Below are 23,840 nucleotides of genomic sequence, written 5' to 3' on the forward strand. Positions count from 1 at the left end.
TTTGATGCTGGAGGGATGAGGCTGGGGCACAACAGTGCTCACTTCCTCCTAAATAGCCCAACCACCTTTTAATCTGGCTTCTAAAGTTAGAATGCGATGCTATGGGCTTGTATTTGATAAACAGGGCTATTTGTGTAGGCCGATGATCACCTGGACACTTTCAACAGTGCTTTTTATAAGGAAACTGATGGTGAATACATGTTTGAAATAAGGTTTTTGTGTCACTTGTGAAGAGATAAGTTTCAGAGAGATACTGCTGATGCATGTTTTAATATGTATTTTGTGTCCTACGTGAGGGGTAATGAAAGTCGAACTATGACCCTACATACATGTAAAGTAGTTAGAATATTTGAATCATCTTTTCTGCCGTGAGTCAGATCTAACATTAGCAGAAATTATTCTGGAATCTTAACTGTGTTGAAGACTGATTCATGGCTGTACTGGAACTGTGTCATATTCAGGCTGCTCAGAGCCTTTCACGACTGTTCTAATCACCTAGGCCTAGATTTTAGAAGCTCTCTTAGCGCTGAGATAGTCGTGAGTGCCATACATTAACATTAACTTACAACTATCTTAGTGCTAAGAGAGCTTCGATAATCTAGGCCCTGTTTGCCTGTTTATGATTGAAATGCCAACTTGGCTATGTTCTTTTGTTTGGGAATTTTATGAGGGGAGGTAGCACATTAAATTAAATATTTAGAAGGGTCCATCTTTCTTACAATGATGGCTGGGAGGACCTGGTATTGGTGACAGGGGGTGACAACTTTTTCCTCCAGCTGTTTCGTTAGACCCTGTATTATAAGCAGGGTGGCTAAGCCTGGTGTTTATAAGGATGTTTGTTAGACCTGTCATTTTCAAGGATGTTTAGGTGGGAATAGCATTTTTCAAGGTTTGGTGGATTTATTTTCAGAGAGGTTTGGTTGGCATGTCTTGTAAAAGGAGGTCAGTTTTGTTTTGTGGGAATATTTACCGGAAGGGTTTGGTTGGGTTATTTACACAAAGGTTTTGTAGGGCCTGTCAGTTACAACTGTTAAGAGAACCTGGTGTGCTTACAAGGTTTCATGTGCCTATTTACAGGGTGGTTTGGAGAACCTGGTGTTTACAAGCAAGGTTTCATGGGTTTGGTGGGTCTGTCATTGACAAAGAGGTAGTGAGGGAAAGGTGGCTTGCTGACCCAGCTGCTTGTATACAGCTGTTTCTCAAGAGCCTCAGTGTTACAAGGAGACTTTGGCACAGGTATTGTTCATTGGTCTAACCAGATGTTTACCTGTTTCAGAGGGAGCACCATTGTCATACAAGGAAGACCTGGTTGCAGAGATCAACCTGATGAAGCGTGTCGGCTCTCACCCTAACATTGTAGCCATGATAGGAGCATGTACCCTCAATGAGCCTATTGCCCTCATCATGGAGTTTATACCTCATGGCAATCTCCAGAACTTTATGAAGTGAGTATACCTAGTACCCATTGGTGTCATGGCACTCAAGGATAAGTTGAGCACTGACCTGACAATTGGCCTGTGTTAGCATGTATGGTTGGCACCCACTGGTGCTTGCCATTGTGAATGAAGGGACCCAAGATTGTCGACAATCAGATGTAGTGCTACATCGGCCACATAAGAGTCTCATGTGCAGGGTGTGTGCAGCTATGCACAGAATCAGTTTCAGCGTCATGCACTACACATGTACTAACCTACATCTGCTCTCCCTTTCACAAAGCAAATGGATTTGCTCATTGCCATGCACCACCTACTTCTCGTAAGCATGTTAGCAACAGGTGTGTCAGTGGTGGTCAGTGTATACAGGGGATATTATATGAGTGCCCATGTCATACCATGTTTATGACATGAGTGCCTAAGTATTGGTACTTTGGCATGAGTGTTGTGAACATAGTATGTGATGGGCATGAATATAATATTTTGTTTATTACCAAAGGCATTAAATTGAGGAAAATAAACCCAAATCTACATTCAAACATGGGCTGAATACCTGCCATCGCTGTATGTAGAACGCAGTGTCACAGAAGAACCATGACATCATGGCAATGTTCATGACGTCGCGTCACCATGACAAAGTAATATTGTGCCCAGTGGCATCGTATGAAAGATATGAAACCTGATATGTTTCGCTCTCATAGGTAATAACCTGTGGTTTGTCCCTAGTGTGCAGGGTTCAGCTGTATTGCAGATGTAAAGGTACACATGCGAAAGATTGTCTATGATGCCAGTGTGTACAGGATCTTTGAATGTTTACAGCTTCAAGATCATAATGTGTGCAAGTACATGATCACAATATGTACAGGGAGCGAGATCCCTGTGTTTACAGGTACAGGATCCCAATGTGTACATGATACTAATGTGTACAGGTACAGGATCTTAATGTGTACAGGTACAGGATGTTAATGTGTACAGGTAAAGGGTTTAAGGGACAAGATGCAAACACTCCTTTTACAAGGAGTCCTTGGTGTGTAGATAATACCACCACTAAACTCTGTAGATATGGCAGTTCTCCAGTTGTCTTCACTTAAGAAAAGACATTCCAACCTTTTCATTTAAATTCATGTTCTTGAATCTTGATAATTCAATTTGTTCATGTGATAAGAAGAGCACAGACCCCAGAGTAATGTGTTGTGTATGATAGAGCTGGCAACCAGTTTGTTAACCATACTTACAGTTTTGGACGACTTTCAATTTGATAAGGAAGACAATTAGTTGTTTGCGTTTAGCCAAACATATTTTTTTATGAAATTCATAGTTCCTGATGAAGTCCCTGCAGTTGCTTCCTTGGGGATACAGAATTGGTCCCTAGTACCTGACTGCACAGTAAGAGACTTAGTGGATTGGGTGGCCAGGCTTGATGGCTTGTTTCATGGCATGGTTCATGCTCACTATGTCAGTCAGTGTTTCCTGTGGTCCAGACTTGGACATTTGAAATCTGCAGTTAGGGTGAACATTGCTGACTGTGGTATAAAACCACACAAACACTGAGAGAGAAACTAATACTGACACTAAATATATTTAATTTCAATAGAAACAAATAACTCTAGTCTTAAATGGGTGCAGTGAATGTGTGAAAGGAGTTGATAGCATGCACTTTGTAATGCACATTTGTCTCCCTGTGAACCAAGGCATTTGTGTGTGTTGCCTTTGCCAAAGTCATCAAGGAAGAACACCTTGATTAATACCTACAGAAGGTGTGTTCACAGAGCTGTAGTCATGTACACAATATGTCTTTAGCAATAGGTCACTTGCTTTGAGAAGCTTGAACATTTTGTCATATTGATATGTATATATTTGTAAATTAATCAGCATCTAGTATTATTACCAGCAATGTATGATGGTTTTGTGCATCAATCAATAGACCATCCTCAGTGCAGTTATAGATACGAATAGATCTTGCATATTTTGAGATTTTGATGACAGAGGTGTCAGTTTCAAGTTTCAGTATGGTAAAGAAAATTGGATGCCATCAATTTCTGCCATCTTCCCACATTCATGGAACCTATAAGCATCTGCATTGGTAACACATCCTTAAGTTAAGTTTACTGAGAAAGCAAGAAAACAAAAAGATTAAAGTACTCTTGGAGACTTCCTTTCAGGAATCTGTTGCCAAAGGTCTGATGATCATTAACTAATGTTATCTACAGGCAAAGCTGGATGGAATGTCTTACATTTAAGTCAACATGCACTGAGGAAGTGTTGCTAAATACATGCGTGCACCTCATTAACCTCTGAGTGCTTTGTGTGCTGAATTAGCAGCATTCCTTAAGAGCATCACTCGTCACTTTAGTCTGACTTCAGTCTCCAAGCTTCTGGAAATTTTTTATGTCTTTTTTGTTGTTTATGAAATGTTATTTAATGGTTCGATTGACTGGATTTATATTAAAGAAAGTAAAATTAATGTACTGAGATTCGAGTTTTACTTCCTAACCAAACCTGTACTGATGAGAGAAGTATTAAAATTCACCAGCAAAAATGGAAAAGTGTTTACGATTTTATGTACTGTGTATGGTTTCTGTGAGCAGTGGAACAAAATTACCTCTGCTTGAAAAAGTAAAATAAGAAACATACAAGAAATACAAGACAGGCAAGAAATACAAATGTTACATTGTAGCATATTATGAAAGAACAAACTCGAACATCTTTGTGAACATCTGGAGTAATCATAGATTTTCATATATCCAAATGAAACTATTGATTACTATTTAGTCTTCAAGAATATGATGAATCGAAAGAGGCTAATCTGTGGCATTAATGTCACATATTTTCTGAAATGCATTTTTTCTAATATATCCAAGTCAGGATCCAAACAAATCTGCAAACCAGAAAAAAGTAGCCTTTAAATAAGATTACTCTCTGTAGTATAATTTAACATAAATACTTTTTGATTGTATCTAGGAAAACAGTATGCTTAAACTCCTTTTCTTCCCCTTAATCATTTGCAAATTTATATTCATAACTGATCTAGTTGTTTTTAAAGTCCTTTGTTGACAGGCTTTAACTTGTTTACATGTATTTATGGTAACTTCAAAACTTGTTTTAGTCAGAATGTGCTGAAATTTTGCAGATGTGACTGTAACTCTTAACTCACTCACTTAATCACTGGTACCAGTATGCTGGAAACATACACTTTAAATTGTAAGTACCCTAACATTGACTTGGAAAACACTTTCAGATTTTAGGTTTTATCGTTCAAATCAGTGATATTCCTAATGCTCTTAAAGAGTTTCAAAAGTATAAATTTTTAAAAGGTTTGATAAAACAATGAGTGCAATGTACTTCACATCTGATATTCTTGATGTCTTGTGAGTGCAGAGAGACAAAAAATGGATTAAACACTCAGAAAATAAGATGCTTGTAGTTGATGAAATTTGTTAATATCATCACAAGTGCACTGTGTATCTTATCACCTACTTGTGCTGTTATGAAACTATCTTATCTTTGCTACAATTTGCTTATATTTGGCATCTTCTTTAAGAAGCAGTTCAATGCAAGGAACTGTATAACGAATTATCTGATATCGTTCTATCAGGAAAATTGTTAACTGGTGCTTTTGACACTCATACTTTCGCCAAAGCTCAAAAGACTGATGTTATGCTTGGCGTGTATGCCTTGATGATAAAAGCCATTGCTTGAGAGCTTAATTCATTATGACGCTTGGCTGTCTGGAGGGGAAGGACTAAGAGATATCTGTATGTCTTGCGGTGAAAACTGAGCTTCTTTGATAAAATAATGCTGATGTCTTATCGCCACTGTGTCTAAATTCATATGTATTTTTTTAAAAAAAGCATATAATATCTCACTGGTCAGAAGTCATCTAGTAAGGTACATTTGAAGTCATTTGTTGAAGGTTTCATAGGTCGAGGTCAGAGGTGTCAGATCATCAGTCAGTGTCAAAAGAAGCCCAGTTTTAGGTCAAGGTCAGACAGTTTTAGGTCAAGATCAAAGTATTTGGGTAAACAGCCACTACTGGACTTCATTGGTGGAATATTCTTTGGAACAAATTTACAAGATTCATCAATGCATATCTTACAGGTCATTGTCATACAGCTGGAATATGATATAAATAAGAGATATAAAAATTGAAACTACCAGGCAAACTTGTGCACTGAAAGACTGTTATTTATTCCTGAACTCGAGCTATACAGTGTAATCAATTAATGACTTTATCACGTCTGATCGAGATGACTGAGTAACCGTCACCTTCTTATCAGGGCAGACACAACATCATGCAGTTCTTGGCACCAGACAGTACATTCCTGCAATCTGATACAAATCTCTTATCCTAATAAACCTGAATTTGTAGGTGAGAACTTTTGTGAAATGGAGTTACGTTTAAACAACTTTGGCAGAAGGAATGATCTGTTGAAAGTTGAAGTGTTCACATATTATTTTTTTAAACTACCAGTACAAATATAAACTGTTTAATGTTTTTTCATATTGAAACTTCTTCAAAAGCATTGGCTTTTGAAAACCAGTTCTGACCCAAATCTTCAATATGATGCAAACATAACATGTTATATTTGGGATTACACTCGTTTTGTAAAATACAGATACTTGTACATTTATTTGTTGTGTTGAGTCCCATCTGGGATTCAAACCTTCACCCTCAGAATCAGGCACCTAATTGCCAGCACACAAAATCAGCCGTCTGACCCTCTCAGCCACTGCAACTCCAACAAGGATGGCTTAGGACCATTTGAAACCTGACTTTTCACAGAGGAGCTGATGCTGGAGTGAAATAACCTGGGTATTGTTTACAGGGTTAAAACTAAATTCACTGCCTCAATTTAGTGGTATTTATTTTTTATATTAATTTTGGACAATGAGGTAACCAAGGGTTGAAGTATTTGCTCTATTCACATTGATTCCAAATCCCAAGGGTTGAAGTATTTGCTGTATTCACATTGATTCCAACTCCCAAGGGTTGAAGTATTTGCTGTATTCACATTGATTCCAAATCCCAAGGGTTGAAGTATTTGCTGTATTCACATTGATTCCAAATCCCAAGGGTTGAAGTATTTGCTGTATTCACATTGATTCCAAATCCCAAGGGTTGAAGTATTTGCTGTATTCACATTGATTCCAAATCCCAAGGGTTGAAGTATTTGCTGTATTCACATTGATTCCAAATCCCAAAGGTTGAAGTATTTGCTGTATTCACATTGATTCCAAATCATCACAAAGTGAGGAACCCATTCCTGATGTTACATTAATACTGATATTGAAATATTCTTACTTTGTGTAAAGCCATGCTCACTGAACTAATACTGCAGTAACAATGAGATTTCTGAAAATAGTCCCAGCCACAATAGTATTAACAAGCTGGTGTGAAAGCTTGCAAGTCCCAGGTAGGTAAAGTGAGGTAGAGCTGTAAATTCTGTTCCCGATCTTGTTTGAATGAATTCCTGGCAACAGATGTTTATGAAATAGATGTTTATTTTCAAAATCAATCCAGAAATGCCTGTTATGCAATGTGCAAAACTAATTGATGAAATTCTTCAAAACACCATCTTTAAAAAGTTCCGTGCAAACTTGCAGAACATGTTGTTACTATATTACTGTTGAGGGTTTATTTGAAAACTACGGATGCATGACATGTATACTTGAACAAGCCGGCTGGGAGCTGGACTTGTAGTTGCTGATGGTAGAAACAAGGTGTAGGAAATGAAATACACATCCATCGACAGATGTCAATTTCGTGAAGCACTGATATAAACATACTACATAATCAGGAAAGCAGTGGGTACAGGAAGCATGTGTGTATACAAAGTGTAACTTTGAAGTGTTTATCTTGTTGGACTAATTAGTGCTATGTTTAAAGTAAGTGTGATGTACACAAATATGATGAAAACATGAAAATAAATGTGCTATTGTTAAGAAGGTGATGCACTTTGGCAATGGATGCTTATTTATTGTGAGGATTCAGAGAGGGCCAACACAAATAGTTATTGCTGTGATGGAATATGTTTAGTGAGTGAGGCAATGTTTCTGCAGGTTCCAAAGTATGGAATCTGGTGCTACTTTTTACATAGCCTTGTTCATGGGGCATGTGTAGAGATGATGAAGGGAACGTTTTCAATTAATGCAGACAGTTTTGTCTAGAAAAGCTTAGTGTTTGGCTCCACGCATGCAAAATGAATATTCTTTGTTTCATGAAGTTTAGCATCCCTTAAACTTCCATCATAATCCCTGTCCAGCCCATACACTGACTGGCTTTTTATGAATGTTCACATTGTTTTTCCTGTTCTTGTCCCCTGTCCCCCGTCACCTCTCCATTCCTCTGTCCCTGAGTTCCCATTGCCACCAGCTGTGGTCCTTTTTGTTAGCCTTCAACTCTGACCATCACCAGCAACACCTTCACCAGCAGCACATTCACCAGCAGGACCTTCACCAGCAACACCTTCACCACTTCTTCATTCCCTCTTAGAACCCCTTACTGATATTTTTACCCATATCCTCCAATGCACTTAGTGTTCCTACCTTGTACTCGCTCACTCTTAGGCTCACATTCCATCTCCTTCCCATCGCCCCATTCCATCCCATCCCATCCCATCCCATCTCATCTCATCCAACTTCATCACATCCATTGTCTTTCTTTGCCTCTTCCTTTTCTTGATCCTATTCCCTGACAATTGTCCTCCTGTTTACTGGCTAGCTCCAGACTCCGATAAAGTAGGACATTTCATTGTACTAGACACCATTGGAATAATAGCAGCATGTGTCTGACATGTTTAGCTCACCTTGTCCATTGTCAGACTGTATAGTAGATTGAATTTACTTCCACAATCAGGTGTAAACTTGCAAATCTTCCACTAGTAATTAGTATTGTAATCCCAGGTGAACTTCCATAGTTCATGTCTGTTCTTCATATTTGTGGCATGTAATTATTTTCAATAATTCATCACATTTGATGACAAAAGATAAACTTCTTCCCTCATCAGATGCAAACTCATTTCAATCTACAGAAAGGATGGTATCGAGTACTTGATTACAAACATGTCCCTTCAGGGATGCTAGTCAGTTCGTCAAGAGTATTCATCAATATTGCAGGAAGTGTCGTCTGGAGGGGGATCTTCGGAAGCGGTCTGATGGTGCCAGTGAAATTGCATACTCCATGGTTGATGATTCTGGTGGCATTGAAAACTATTTCATCACCCCGACTGACATGTTGTCCTTTGCTAGACAAGTGGCCATGGCAATGGTAAGTCTTTAATTATCAACTGATAATAATGATAATAAAAATATGAAAAACCAGTAAACCTGCATTTATGTAGTAACCAGCAAGGTGCTTCATTGGACTGTCTTTCTTTGTGTTTGACTAAAGTTTTGACTTTAAAAGTTTCATTCTGACAATCCATGAATAAGACATGGAACTAAATTGTCTTGAATATACAGCAGTTGTCTTAACACTGACAAAAACTGTGCTTATAGGGCAGTGCTTTGGTACATGTTCAGCAGGTGCAAGGTCCAGTTTGACATTCTTCAAGGATATTTTTGGAGTCCCCTGCCTTGATATTCCAGGAATATTGCTGAAAGTGGTGGAAAACTAAACTCAGTCACTCACTCAATTCAAGGATACTGTTTGTGAAATTGATTCTTGATGTTCTTTCATGGGCAAAAGCAGTAATAGTCATATAAGTTTGAATGGGGCAGTAGGGTAGCATAGTGATAAAATCGTTTGCTCATCACAATGAAGACACAGGTTAGATTCCCCTCATGAGTACAATGTGTGAAGCCCATATCTGGTGTTCCCCACCGTGATATTGCTGGAATATTGCTAAAAGCGGCATAAAACTAGTGACATGTAGTTAATGCTATAATGATGAAGGTAAGGCCTCGCCAACAATCAAGAACATATTTATGTAATAACTTGAAGTTTATGTTTAAAATATTAATACATTTAACATGTATGAATTATAAGGATAAAGTATTGAAGATGCCCATGCTGAAAAAAAACTCAAAAGATTTCCTACTGAACATTCCAAGTATGAATCTGTAAAGATTTTTGGACTTTGTAATATTCATCTCGGTTATATTTGCTAACAGAGTGGTTTAATTACTGTAGACAGTGTTACTTTTCACTGCTTTTTGACTGTCTGGGGATATCATAAAGATATCTCATAAATGTCCATTTATAGATTGTTATATAGATTGCCCCTGAGGGAAATCTATCATCACAGATGAAGGGTAATAATTTTGTGATGTATTTTGATTTGCTGTAGCGTGTGTATTAATAAATTCATGATTAGGATGTTGCTAAGTGTTCTTCATTAGGGAGGGTGGTGTTGGCTTTAAACTCCTAGGGTTGTGCTTTTGTTATTACTGAAATTATGTCCAGAATGACATCAAACTCATCTCTCTATATCATGTGGGGAACAGTCATAAAGGACTATTCAAGGAAACAGTTAATCTGGTCGAATCCCCCATACAGTTAGTTAGAAATTTCGTTATGGTGACTTTTAAGTACGGGGTATTTTAAACAGAACTTGTTTACATCAGTCTACTTTGCTGAAAGTCCAATTTATGATATACTCATGAGACCTGTACCTCTTGGGACTTCAAACCACATTCAGCGCACATGTATTGACATAACTGAATACTGTTTAAAGTGGTGTTCACCTTACTCTCTCACTGTCAACAATTCCCTACTAACCAGGATAGACTGTGCAGCCTTTTCTTCCAGGACAGTGCTGGGATATTGCTGAAGACATTGTAACATTCACTCACTCTCAACTAACTTTGTAAAGGTATGGGTTAAAATAGGTCTTTCAACAACATTGGTTTGTTGTAAGAGATAACAACAGGTGGTCGACACACTGATGTGGTTGATGCATGGTATTATATCCCATTTGCATAGATTCTGACTTATAACATTGATCATTGGGTTGTCTGGTTCAGACTCCAATAGGTACTGACTGCTGAGCGTGCAGTATTAAACAAACAAACACTTCTGCAATTTGGATTTCTTCACTGCAACACATCAAGTTGTAAATCCTATAAAGATGCTTCTACTCAAGCATTCCATCAGTATGTTGTCATATTACACACCACCAGAGGGAATTCACTTGAAATGCATGTAATCACTGTAAAAAATGGGCTGCACAACAAACACTACAGTTGAACTGTTTTAAAGTCTGGTAATGTCAGGTTGCTTGGCAACTGTTCCCACCTTCCAAGACCATTGTGCCAAGCAAGTAATGCACTCATCTGTAGCTAGTTTCCTCCATGGAGTTTTATTGAACAACAATCAAGGTGAAATTAAAATAAACATTCTGGCATTCATTTCACCTGTTAGATATTCAATCTATCTGCCTTGCCATCATTGACGTAGGAAATATAAAGAAATTGCATGCCCTCTAACAAGAAAAGATAAATCGCGTTTCAGTGTAACATCACAAGTTTGTTGTGCATTAGCTTTTTGCGTACCCACTTTGCCCAGGCACAGATGGCAAAACGATAAGCATCTCAGGGAAGCATTTTAAAAAGTGTTAGATAAACAGGTTTTGTTTAATGACTTAGTCATGTTAGTTGTACACAGAGGCCAATGTTTCCACTCAAAAGCCAACAAGACCTGTCTGGAGATATGACAGACTCTCAACTCGACCAGGTTCCAATAAACAGCTTTCGCAAACTTTCTGATAATGGCTTTTTTTCAATCTTCCTAGTCACCAGATAGGCATAAGAAGTTTACTTTGTCAATATTTACATTGAAAACTTGGAGTGAAATTAACCATAACGTGTTATAGGTTTGGTACTATGAGTTCTGTCTGAGTTGTGAAATGCACCCTACAAACAGCTGTTCGGATCTCCTGACCTGTAATGACACTGGAATAACATATGGGAATTGCTGTGGTTGGGATATACCCCTTGTGCGTTGTTTACTGCACTTCAGCAGGGGATTGTCAACTGTTTTATAGTAATTCTCAAGACATTTTGCTGCATGTTTGTGCCCTGTTTTGTAAAGGATATAAGCCAGGGTATCAGTAGAATGTTTCTTCTGACATAGTTGTGGCTTTGGAGGCTGAACAGACAAATGATGTTTGACAGGCTGATCGACCATTAGCTGGTATATTGTGTCCCTGCACCTGGTGACCCACATACATCATCTAGTATATAAGATAAACAACGCATTTCCTTTTCACTCTTTTTTGGGAGCATAGATTCAGCAGTGCTCACTCGTACTGTAATGAGGGCTATTGCATCACAAAAAACATTGTAAATTCTTGAATAATGGTTTGTATTTGGGATAATGGTATTGGTTTTTTGAGTTAATGACATGTTGTAGGATTGTTCATGTGATAATTGAAACAACGATGAATGTTCTAAAGTGTCTGTAGACCCGTAACATGAGGATACAGAAACACTGACTAAATCTAAAGTATAAGCCAGTCAACAAAAGTGAGGTAAATAAGTAGGCTATCACATACTTATGGTCATAACTATCATTCAGACTTAAAGAGACAAAGCTATCCATAAGAATGCATTAAAACCTCAACTTCACATGACCAGCAAAGAGAGTAAGGTCACCATAATTGGGACTAGTAGGATTGCGTACTTCCACACACCATCTCTTCAGCACTCGGTATTTGTTGGCAAACTGAAGCTGTGTTGAGTCTTGATATACACAAGTTTTGGATTATGTTGGTTTCACAGTCTGTTCTTCTTTTCCTAGGAATACCTAACTGATCGAAGATATGTCCATCGTGACCTTGCTGCCCGCAATGTCTTACTCGGCCCCAACAAGGTGGTCAAGCTGTGTGATTTTGGCCTGTCACGTGACATCTACAATGACAACCAGTACAAGAAACTGACCAATGGGAAGCTTCCTCTCAAATGGATGGCTATTGAGTCCTTGAGAGACAGGGTGTTCACCACCCAGAGCGATGTGTGGTCATTTGGCATCCTGCTTTGGGAAATTGTAACAATGGGTATGTATATTAGAACAGGTCATCTTGTCAAATGTGAAATGGAAACATGCATTGCATTCCTTGCAACAGCTCCTGTTGTCTGTAACATGTTTTGATTGACACTTCATATTCCAGACTGTATGCATGATATTGTTTTAAATTATAGATCATTGCCTCAGGATATGCACGCTGATACCATAGCTACAGTTCTTTTCATAATATGGAGCAATTGGGTAGCCTAATGGTTATGGCATTTTTCCGTCACTCTTAAGGCCTAGGTTCAATTCTTCACATGTGTTCAGTGTATGAAGCTCATTTCTGGTGTTCCCCTCCATGATATTGCTGAAAGTGGCATACAACTAAGCTCACCCACTCATTCTTTTCATCATGATGAATGGAAATAGCAGTACCCAGTGTCCATTACTAGATCTGTCTACCACGGATCAGATGATTCAAATGTTTTACCCAGAAAGTCATGTGTCAGTTTACTTTGATCACATCAGCCACTACTTGTGCTCTCACCATCCAAATCTTTATTGAGTCAAGCCTCAACTATTTCCTGCTGCAGTGATATAACTGGAATATTTCTCACTGCGATCAGTCACTTGCAGACTCTTTCAAAAAGTGAAAAAGAGAGCATGTTCCCAATTTTGAACATTGTCTTGTCTGTTTGATTGGCATTTTAGAAGTTGATGAATAAAAAATGTAAGATACTTTATGGATAACAACTTCTTAATTATATTATGATGAGACTTTTCATCATACCGTTGTAAAGAATCTAAAAGAACATGTACCGAAATATCTCATCCTAATGTAATAAGGAAGTTGTCATCCACTATAACGTTTGGGGCAGCGGGATAGGCTAGCCGTGGTTAAAGCGTCCGCTCGTTACACCAAAGACCCGGGTTCTATTCCTGACCTAGGTGATGCTCCTGGAACATTACTAAAAACTGCACAAAACCATATTCACTCCCTCACTCATACTAACCTGTCTTATTGTCTAGTCTCATATCATGGTTGAAAGTGACCATGTGATGTTTGATTCCAGGTGCTTCACCCTACCCTCATATAGCGCTGTCTGATCTCTACTATGTTCTTGTGAATGGCTACAGGATGGAGAAGACAAGCAACTGTTCAGATGAACTGTGAGTATTGACTTGGGTTTCAATACCGCTGACCTCACATCTTAAGGCTTCTTAAGGAAGAGGATCAAATTGCATCCCCTGTCCTCCCGATCTTTTCTCTGTGTCTTCAATGTGAGATCTTCCTTATTTCACAATTAGTGATAAAAACGTCTTCCCCTGAGGTGGCATTGGTAATTAGCTGAAGGTTATCTGATATCATCTCCAATAGCAGTTGAGATTTTGTTGTTGTAGTTTCACATAGTAATGTTGTTCCTTTCAAGGCTTTACTTGCAGAATAGGAGCAGTATATTTAGTAGAAATGCATAAATGTTCTTTCAGTTTTTTTTAAATGTTACCATATATCACCATGTATAGGCCAGATTTTGAGGACCCAACACAAGCAGTCTGTAGAATATCACCTATGCGTATATTATGGAACTTAGTACACACATCGTGCTAGGTTATGAACTGTGACGAAAATGCTTCGTGCGTTAAACATTGTGTGTGTAAGTATGTTCACGGGGACAAAAGCCGAGATGTCACTTGAATTGCATTCCATGGTCACTCAAAAAAAATGGAAATAGTAAGTCATATTGTATATTTGACAACTTTTACAAGTACTCTTACTCTTACTCAAGCCTGATGTGTAGAATGGGTTAAGGTATTATTGTGGATATGGAAAGGAAAACATACATGGGTTTCTAGAATAATGGTCAGTATGATCTTTATTAGAAACGAATGTCTTGCCAAACATACTTACGTTTTACATAGAAGACTCTAGATCTAACTTCAGATGTGTTGTGGTGTGAGTTGGCTGCAACCCATCGCGGGGGTTCAGCTTATGTATGAAACATACTATTTCAACACGAACTTTAATTGTCAAGTTAGGGGGTTGGCTTATACACTGTAATATATGTTAAGTCTGACATGCATTGCTGACACTACCATGGCAAGTGACATTCAAAATCAAGACCCAGGTTCAATTCTCTATATGGACATATTTTGTTAAGCTCATTTATGGAGTTCCCTGCCATGATATCACTGAAATATTGCTACAAGCATACTTACTCACTCACTGCACCTGTGATAGTAGCTGACACAGTTGTATTTCTGCTTTCAGGTACGCCCTCATGCTGCAGTGCTGGGCAGCTAACCCAGCAGACAGACCCTGCTTTACCCAGCTCCGGATGATGCTGGAAGAACTGATGGAGGAAGACAGGGACTATCTGGTTCTTGAGAACATCAATGTTCCTCTGAACACTTCGGAGAACAGCAGCAGCTCTTCTTCCGTGGATGACATGTCAACCCAGCCTTCAGGAACATCCTCTGGAGCACTAGTTGTGGCCATGCCCAAGGAGTCTCTGCGAGTGGATGTGTGTATTCATGGGAAGTCCACAGATAGACTGCTGAGGAAGTCTGAGAGTGATTCAAGTCCCTAGGACCAGGACTGTGTGTATTGTGTGACTATGTGATATGATGTTGTGTGAGAGGGACCCATCAACATGGGACAACTGTCGTCATGGTTTCAATGCCTGTCATCGTAGTTTTAATGTCTGCCTTCATGGTTTCAGTCACTATTGTCATGGTTTTAGTGACTGCTGTCATGCTTTCAGTTACCGATATCATGGTTTCAGTGACAGTTGTCATAGTTTCAGTGACCGCTGCCCTGGTTTCTGTGACTGCTATCATGGTTTCAGTGACTACTGCCTGCGTTTCAGTGACCACTACCATGGTTTCAGTTACTGCTATCATGGTATCAGTGACTGCTAACATGTGACCACTGCCTTGTGATGTCAGAGGCTGGAATGATGTTCTCCGTGATTATCACCATGACCTTGATGACAAGTATTATGATCCCCAGGGCTGTCATCGTCATGGTCTGTCATCGTGATATCAGTGACTGATGGTGATCATTGTCTCTGTGACTGTCAAATCTGTATGAAGGACATGTCATTCATGACACACCACTGGGTACCAAAACTAACTTAAAGTTGCAATGTACATATGTTTTGTCAGTTATACCGTGATTGACTGACAGCTGAGAACAAGGTATTACTGACATGTGTTTTCATGAACTTCAGTGAGATACAGTTATCAGAACTGGTAACAAAACCCTTACATCAAAATGCCAATCTTTTGTTCTCTGAAAGGACAGCAAGAGAATATTCTACCAGAGTCCAATAAACTGAGTGAAAGAAGACCACAGGTTGCTGCTAATTGAACAGTCAGTGATTTGGTAAGGATTAGCTGAAAAGGAATTTTTGTGATCGTGTGTGCTTTTTTGTACAAAAGGATATGGACACATAAGTGCCAATGAGACAAAAACACTGCTTCACATATGTAATTCCCTTTGGGTGGAACTAGTTGTTGGGGTTTTATATGGAACAAGTGTACATAATTACAGATTTACCCTTTGTGCAACAAGGGAACGTTGTGGAGCTGCCATCAAATACCAAATGTATATATTGGTAATATTTATTGTTGCAGTATTTATTGACAGTGAGACCTCCATTACTGCCTGTGCATTTTCATGTTTTCATGACAGGGCATTGACTGCCTGGATTCAGTCTCAGTTATTTGACAATACAACCTTAACTGGATTGATTTCTGGAAGTGGTGTAATGATGGACAAATCGACTCAGGACACACAAGTTCTAGGAGAGATTTTGTGTGCCTCTGTGGCCTAAAATTGAGGAGTGAAGCCCAGTGGATGTTCATAAATGATACATGTACCTATCATTTTAATTTGAATTTTATGATGAATGGACAATGTGCAAATTAATCACCTTGGCGAAGCATCAACATCTCGAGCTCACTACCTTTGTATTGTGGCAACATCTCATTGCCTTGGGATTGTGGCAACATCTCATTGCCTTGGGATTGTGGCAACATCTCATTGTCTTGGGATTGTGGCAACATCTCATTGCCTTGGGATTGTGGCAACATCTCACTGTCTTGGGATTGTGGCAACATCTCACTGTCTTGGGATTGTGGCAACATCTCACTGTCTTGGGATTGTGGCAACATCTCATTGCCTTGGGATTGTGGCAACATCTCACTGTTTTGGGATTGTGACAACATCTCATTGTCTTAGGATTGTGACAACATCTCATTGTGTTAGGATTGTGGCAGTGCCTCTATGCCTCAATTGTGGCAACAACATGATCATGGTAACATCCTACTGCAAGTGGTTGTGGCAATATGTCATCATCATGCGTTCAAACAACTTCTCATCATCATGGGTTGTGGTAACATCTCCTTGGGCTTGTGGCAGCATCTCACCATATTGTGTCTGTGGCAACATCTCACCATCTTGGTTTACAAACCATGTAGGAATGAGTGTATTAATACTCTGGCAACACATCTCAACTATGTGATGATGGTGTTTTGGCAAATCACGACTTCTTCACTGATGAGAGAAGCTCTTGTTACAATGTACTAGCAACATCTCACTGCCATGGTTTGCTGACATTCAAGGGAGTTCTCGGAGGACAACAGGACAAAGACCGATGATTCAGAACATTTTATGTGATGGTTTATTCGCTGGAGAAATGACTCTACATTTGTTTGTGAACTTGTTTTACAGCACTAGTGCTATAATGTTGTTTTACTTACAATGAACTCTTTTATACATGTTTTTAGATGTTTCATCAGGTGTAAAGATGTGAAGGTAATTTGCTACTGGCTATGCTCCTTTTCTTCATTAGTAACCTGTGCATATGAATTTTCCTTTCATTAAACCAGATAATTAATGGTGATGAAATAATTAAATCAAAGGCTGTTGTTGGAACACCATCTACTTTCAGGTATCCCTGTATAATGAATGATTCTATGATTCGTTATCAGTAAGCAGTGGATTTTTTCTTTTTATTAACTGCACAAGCCTTATCAAAGAAATTGGTCTTAATCAGTAGCAAATGCCACCATATTCAGCTCATCTGCTTCATATACTATTATATGTATAGTGTTGTGAAGTCTATAATTGGAAAGGTAGTCACTGTCTTGGGCCTTCAAAATTATTTTGAAATTTCAGTCTTTCAATCTCGTCCCTTTTGGAGATGTGAAACCCTTTTAGGGGATGGTCACAGGTTGATGGAGAATATTGCCCACAGACAGGACAGTTGTTGCTTTGACGTTTTCTTGACATAATTGTGTGCTCAACAATTCTTTTTTTATCTGCATCCTGTTAAGTTGAATCATATTTTTATGAGATTCAGGGATTACTTGATCATAATACACTTCATTCTCAGGTGATGGAGAAGAATTACCGGTAGATGTTAAAATATTTACAGTTCATCAAAAACTTTTAAAAACAAGTGTATGAAAATAATGTAAATCTAAAATAACTGTGTGTAAAATATTTTGCAATTTAAAACATGTTTACGATAAAAAAAGGAAAATTCTCAAAACAATGCCAAATATATTTCATCTGACATTTTATTTCCATAATGAAAGTCATTCCTAACCTGAAACACTAGTTTTAAGAATATGATGATTTGTTTTGTGATATGTTATGAGACCTGTTCCTATAAAAGAATGAGGACCATGTTTTTGTAGGTTTTGTTAAACTGTTTCAAGCCATATTGTTTCTTTGGTATATGTATATCATGTATCATTTCTTATTCCATGGATTAAATTCTAGAACATCACAAGTCAGCACTTCATTTAGACAACTGGAAAAGTGATTGCTAAGATTCTTTTGTGATGTAAGTATTTACTTTTGAAACCAAAATCTTTAGAAGCTATTGCCTTTCATGAATATGAAATATTTGTTTATTCAATTACATTGTAATTAAGGCCATAACATTTCATGTAACATGGAGGGAGTTAATATTCACACATTTTTTTGTATTTTCACAAACTTAAGACTGACGACAGTACACAGGTGACTAATTCTTATAAATTTGTGATTTGTGATTAATTCTGTATATAAAGTAGGTGTTATGGGTAAGGGTGGTGTTTAGACTCTTTTTGCATTACTGAACTCCCTAGGGCCATGTTCAAGTGTTGTGATCACTGTGTGACACCCGGTGTTGCCTCGGATGTCATCAGCAAAGAGGTGGTCAACTCTTCCCTCCAGTGGGGGGCTCTCTTGGAATACCCTAGACATCCAGCAAATTGCCTGTCTCAATTTGATATCCCATCCAGTCAGTGATTCATGTCATAATATGACACTACATCAAGCCAGTGATTCACATTTGACCAAAGTAATTCTTTTTCTCGAAACTTGTTTTTTCTCTTCATAAGAACAATTTCCAATTCAATAAATGACCTAAAACACTTATAAATGTTTGGATTTTTTTTCAGTTTGATAAGCTGATACTTAATTCTTTGCAATAACCACCTTTCACCTGACAGTTTTTGTATCAATCTGAATTGTTCCTTGATCAAAATGCCTGTTATTGTGCATATTTAATTTTGAGAAATTAATTGAATTGATAACACCTTCAGCAATAGAAATGAAAGCTGTTCAGCAATAAAATGAAATATGGCAATTTTTACAGGCAATAGGGTCTGGCATGTCTACTTTAAGTCCAAGAGAACGCCCTACCTATAGTGATATGGTATATATATATTGAGGTGTAATATATTTCCCACAACAGGTGTATATGTATGTTTTTGTGTTAAGCACAGATACGTTTAGAGATGGTGAAGTTGTATTCACAGTATGGTTTAAGGATTGCATAGGGCCATACGTGTCATTACCGTATACAGTCAAATAAATCCACATTCTCCAGCTCTGTCTCGTGTTGTTTATAATCTTATAAACATGTATTACCTTGGTGAAATCGTGTCAATGTTACAAAGTAAGATTGACGTGCAACATTGCTCTGTTCTGTAGTGCACCACTCCCACATGTGACCGAGTTGTTAGTTTTGGCTATCAGTTCACACTTGTGTTACAAAGATTTTATTTCTTGTATGCAGAGGAAAGGTGCCGATGCTGTAGCCTGGTTCGAGTCCTGTCATGGTACTCTGTCATCAGGCCACTCTCCTGATCTGTGGTGTTGCTGGAACGTTACTGAAAGCGGCATAAAACCACACACACTCATTGTCACATGGTATGAATTCCGTCCGGTAGAAGTTTTGCAAGTATAAATGTATATCTTGCCTGGTGAAATTTACATACATGCGGATACGTAATACGAAACTGTCCGGATTATGTGTATTGAAATGAAAATAAGTGCCATGTACAGCTATTCAGTACCAGAAAGTTGTTTTATCGAAGCTATTGCACTGATGTAGATTATCCTGCCTCGAGAACGAGTGAGTGAATGAATTTGGTTTTACGCCAAAGTAAAGTTCTTTTTCAGAGATGTGCCTGCCCGGCAATCTGGTTTGGGGTGGGAACCCCAAAGTGACCATTTGTTTGTGTTTAACACTTCTGTGAGTGAGTGAGTGAGTTTTGTGTGGCGCCGCTTTTAGCAATGTACCAGTGGAAGTCGCGGTGGCTGAGCGGGTTAGGCGGCTGACTTTGTGTGCTGGCGATTACGTGCCTGACTCTGAGAGTGCGGGTTTGAATCCCGGATGGGACTCAACCAAAAAAGAAGTACTAGGATTTGTACTTAACTGAGAAAGTGAAATCCCAAATATGACATATGTTGCATTTGACCACTTTCTAAATGGCATCGTGTAATCACAGTATTTCTGTTTATATTTGTTTGCTCGTATTCTACTTGCTACACTACATATACACGTTTACTGTGGGCTAACCATTATTTGACGATCATGTGAACCAAACCGCCAATTAACGCTGAAAGAATATCCCTTGGCAACGTCCTCGCTCTCCTCTGTACAGTACATCCCCTCCTTATCAAGCAAGTGGGTCTGGAACACGACACGAACACGTCGTTGACATGACGGTGGCCCAGCGATAGAAATAATCTGATTGACTGTTGTGAAAATAGAAAAACAATTTGCGTTTTTTTGTCGAATGTAGGTTTTAGTTTCAACGTCGGAAATTCTTGACATTATAGGGTATCTTTGGAAAATAAACACAAAGGATTTGAGGGCTTATTGAGAGCTCGTTTGTCGTCGCCAACGAACGTCGGACTGGGTGGTAACATGTTGTTTATTGATGTGTTTTTGTTGATAAAGAAACTTGTTGTTATTGAATTATTGTTCCTTAAAAGAGATCTTTTTAAGTGACCATATTTTCAAGCATTGCATTAAAGATTAAAATTAATGAAGAAAAACACTTGCGCGGTGTTTATTTGTCTATGCCTCAGTCTCAGGGGTCTGTACGTGGAATGTGCAACCGATTGTGTCTTTGGAACATTCGATTTTAGGGACATTGGTATTTTGTATATGTCAGAGGATTAAAACAGATTAAAATTAACGGTTCGGTGATTGTGCAGGGTGAATTCGTTCACAAGATAAACCACGTGAACTATATTCATATCATTTGCAACAAATTAAACTATAATCTAGTGAACTATGTCAACAACAAGCACCATAAAGTGTGGACATTCAAGTATGCACCCGTTTCATTCCTAATGGACGCGGCGGTCAGTATTTGGTGTCCAGGGGCTGTAAGTTCAGTATCAAGACCAGAGCATCCATTGGATTACTTGGTGTCGACAGTCATGTTCCTCTTCTCTTGTGTCCGCAGTCTTTGCACCAATCAGCTTTGTGTGCTGGCGATTAGGTGCCTGATTCTGAGGGTGCGGGTTCGAATCCCGGATGGGTCTCAACCGCAAAAAGTACTAGAATTTGTACTTTACTGAGAAAGTGAAATGCCAAATGTGAAATATGTTGCAATTAACGCAGTTACAAACTGACGCCAGTATTCAATCAATGTCAAGTTCAATGTTGTGAATAGCGGTTGTTAGTGGTAGGTCAGATTATGCAGACACTTTTTGCCAACACCTGGTGTCATCATTGATTTTCAGTGATATTTCCATGTAATTTACACATCTATTTTCCTTTACACCGAACAGAATATATTTATTAGGAAAGTAATGGCCGATTATTCTTTCACGCTGACATTCTATGTTTAGCCTAACCCTTCCCGCGAGATCATTTCTATAATATTTTGCGTTCATTAACTTTAGTATTTCCAGTTTCTATTCTTTTTGGCATGTGCACAGCAATTAGACAGTGCACTCAGGCCGCGGTGTAGCGTGATGCACGATTCGAAGGCGTAAAAAGGTTTTATCTGTTATTCCAACTTGATCGAACATTTAATTAAAAGAGAAACTGATTCAGCATTTTCTATTTCACAATGTTCTGTTGAACCCGTACGTTTTCGTTTTTAGACGATGCTCGTATGACTCACTGCAGGTCGGGGAAACTGCGCAAACGTTTATTCTGTGATACATAACACTTTGACCTGTATATAATGCACTGGCACGCATAAGGCGAAACGATATCCCAGTTGTCAATTGCAATCTATGGCACAACAGGTGTTAATTTCGTTACGTAAGCGTTGCATTCGTAGAAGTTGTAGACTGCAGAAAACAAGGCTTGATTTATGTGTTTTAACTTCAGTATTCTTTGAAACGTCGAAACGTCACTTTGGAGAAAAACAAAGAATTTGAAATCCACAAGTCAACTGGTACCAAGCTTCACATTAAGGGCATGAAGAAGCTAAATCTATAAGTCAGTTCTGTCTTCACGTGTTAATTTCATAACACAAAAGGTGTACCGCTGGCAGAGCCTGTTAAATTATTGCCAGACAAACGACAGAAATAGACATCATTTGTAGTAAACATGCTGTATGCCAATGAACGTCTTCGCCGTACAACCGCGGCTTGCAGGGTTTGTTGCGAGCAGTGTACATGTGTGAAAACACTCTATAATTCCCACAGAAGCGACCATTATGCGTGTTCAGCTGAACAATGCAAAAACCTGTTTGCTTTTAAGTGTGTTGAAAATAGATAATTGAGTCATTAATGAACTCTGGCTGCCGGTGCAAGAACTTCGCGACATTTTAGATCGCATGTGTCAATATGTGGCGACTGTTTATGCATTAAGTGTCTGTGCGGATGTTTTTTGGCCGAGAAACGCCTTAATCAGAAGTCCTCATTTTTGCATGCATATTTTTACATTCAGAGGGCGTGGTCGATGGTGCATTGATAAGCGTTAATGCTGCTGAGGTAACTGTGCCAAGGTCGTTTAAGTAAAATGACGGATTTCTTTTTGGTATTTTCAATATTTAAATGACAATGTTATTTATATAGGAGTATGACGTACAGCGCTCGCTCTGATATTCGGCTATTAGCTTTAACCACTATATCTAGCCCACCGCCCCGTTTTCCGTAAAAGGGAAGAACAAGTGTTAAGTATACACCAGATAATTGAACGTGACCAAAGAAATATAATAGTTATCGAAATGTTTCTAAACGGAAAACAGTAGTCGAGACACCACCAACATAAGGTGAAACTACATTATAACACACACGTAAATCAGTTACATCATCACTGAATCCACGAAGATCCGTGTTAGATTTGATCTTCAGCAACCCATGCTTGCCACAAAAGGCGACTATGCTTGTCTTAAGAGGCGACTAACGGGATCGGGTGGTCAGGCTCGCTGACTTGATTGACACATATCATCAGTTCCCAATTTATTGCCTGGTCCAGATTCGATTATTTACCAAGAGCACCGCCATATAACTGGAATATTGCTGAGTGTGGCGTAAAACTAAACTCACTCACTCGCTCAAAGATGAAGGTAAAAGGATGGAAAACAATCCCCATAACTGCTCGAAGGTCACACTTTCAGAATCTCTATATGTTTGTTTATGCGGAAGTAAGATTAACATGCCGTTTGAAATGCAGTTATTTTTGTCAATCAAGACCTAGATAAATGTTTACTTATCATTTCGTTTTAAGTTAATGTAACTTTGGCCGACATCATCCATAAAACGAAAATATACTGATCTACACCAGACTAAAAAGATGACACTAATATTACCCTGATATTAATATAACTCTGTTAACGTCACTTTATGTAAACTTACAATAAAAACGTAATTGCGACACATATGATAAGACGTATTCGGAAGCTTTACTTCTTTTTTTCTGATATTCTAAAATTGTTCAATTATGTGTTGATAACCGTTCATATAATGTACGTATAAGATTGCAAGTTTTGGATAATCAAACACAGTATCTAACATCGGTGCACAGGGGGTGTAAGATAGAACTTGCTTGACGTCGGACAGAAATATCCCAATTCTGATGCATAACCACAAACACGCTCTGAAAAATCACTCACGGCGATATTTGACTGTCTGCCAGGTCCGTTGTTGTGTTGCCTTCTCCGAGCAAGACGGGGGGATACTTGTGACGTCGATAGACCGCTCG

At 38.6% G+C, this 23,840-nt stretch overlaps 1 protein-coding gene across 1 annotated transcript in view; it reads left to right on the top strand.

Moving 5' to 3' along the window:
* The window catches only part of LOC137294842 (uncharacterized), a 64,039-nt gene extending 44,772 nt beyond the window's left edge, over positions 1-19,267 (top strand). Inside the window, exons 15-19 of the mRNA XM_067825968.1 lie at positions 1,277-1,445; positions 8,550-8,700; positions 12,172-12,427; positions 13,455-13,551; positions 14,651-19,267. Of these exons, the coding sequence (XP_067682069.1) occupies positions 1,277-1,445; positions 8,550-8,700; positions 12,172-12,427; positions 13,455-13,551; positions 14,651-14,969 (992 nt within the window). The 3' untranslated portion in view covers positions 14,970-19,267. The remainder of the gene's footprint in view (positions 1-1,276; positions 1,446-8,549; positions 8,701-12,171; positions 12,428-13,454; positions 13,552-14,650) is intronic.
* Positions 19,268-23,840: the final 4,573 nt, after the last annotated feature.

Source organism: Haliotis asinina, chromosome 8 (genome assembly GCF_037392515.1).
Source record: "Haliotis asinina isolate JCU_RB_2024 chromosome 8, JCU_Hal_asi_v2, whole genome shotgun sequence".
Lineage (NCBI taxonomy): Eukaryota > Metazoa > Mollusca > Gastropoda > Lepetellida > Haliotidae > Haliotis > Haliotis asinina.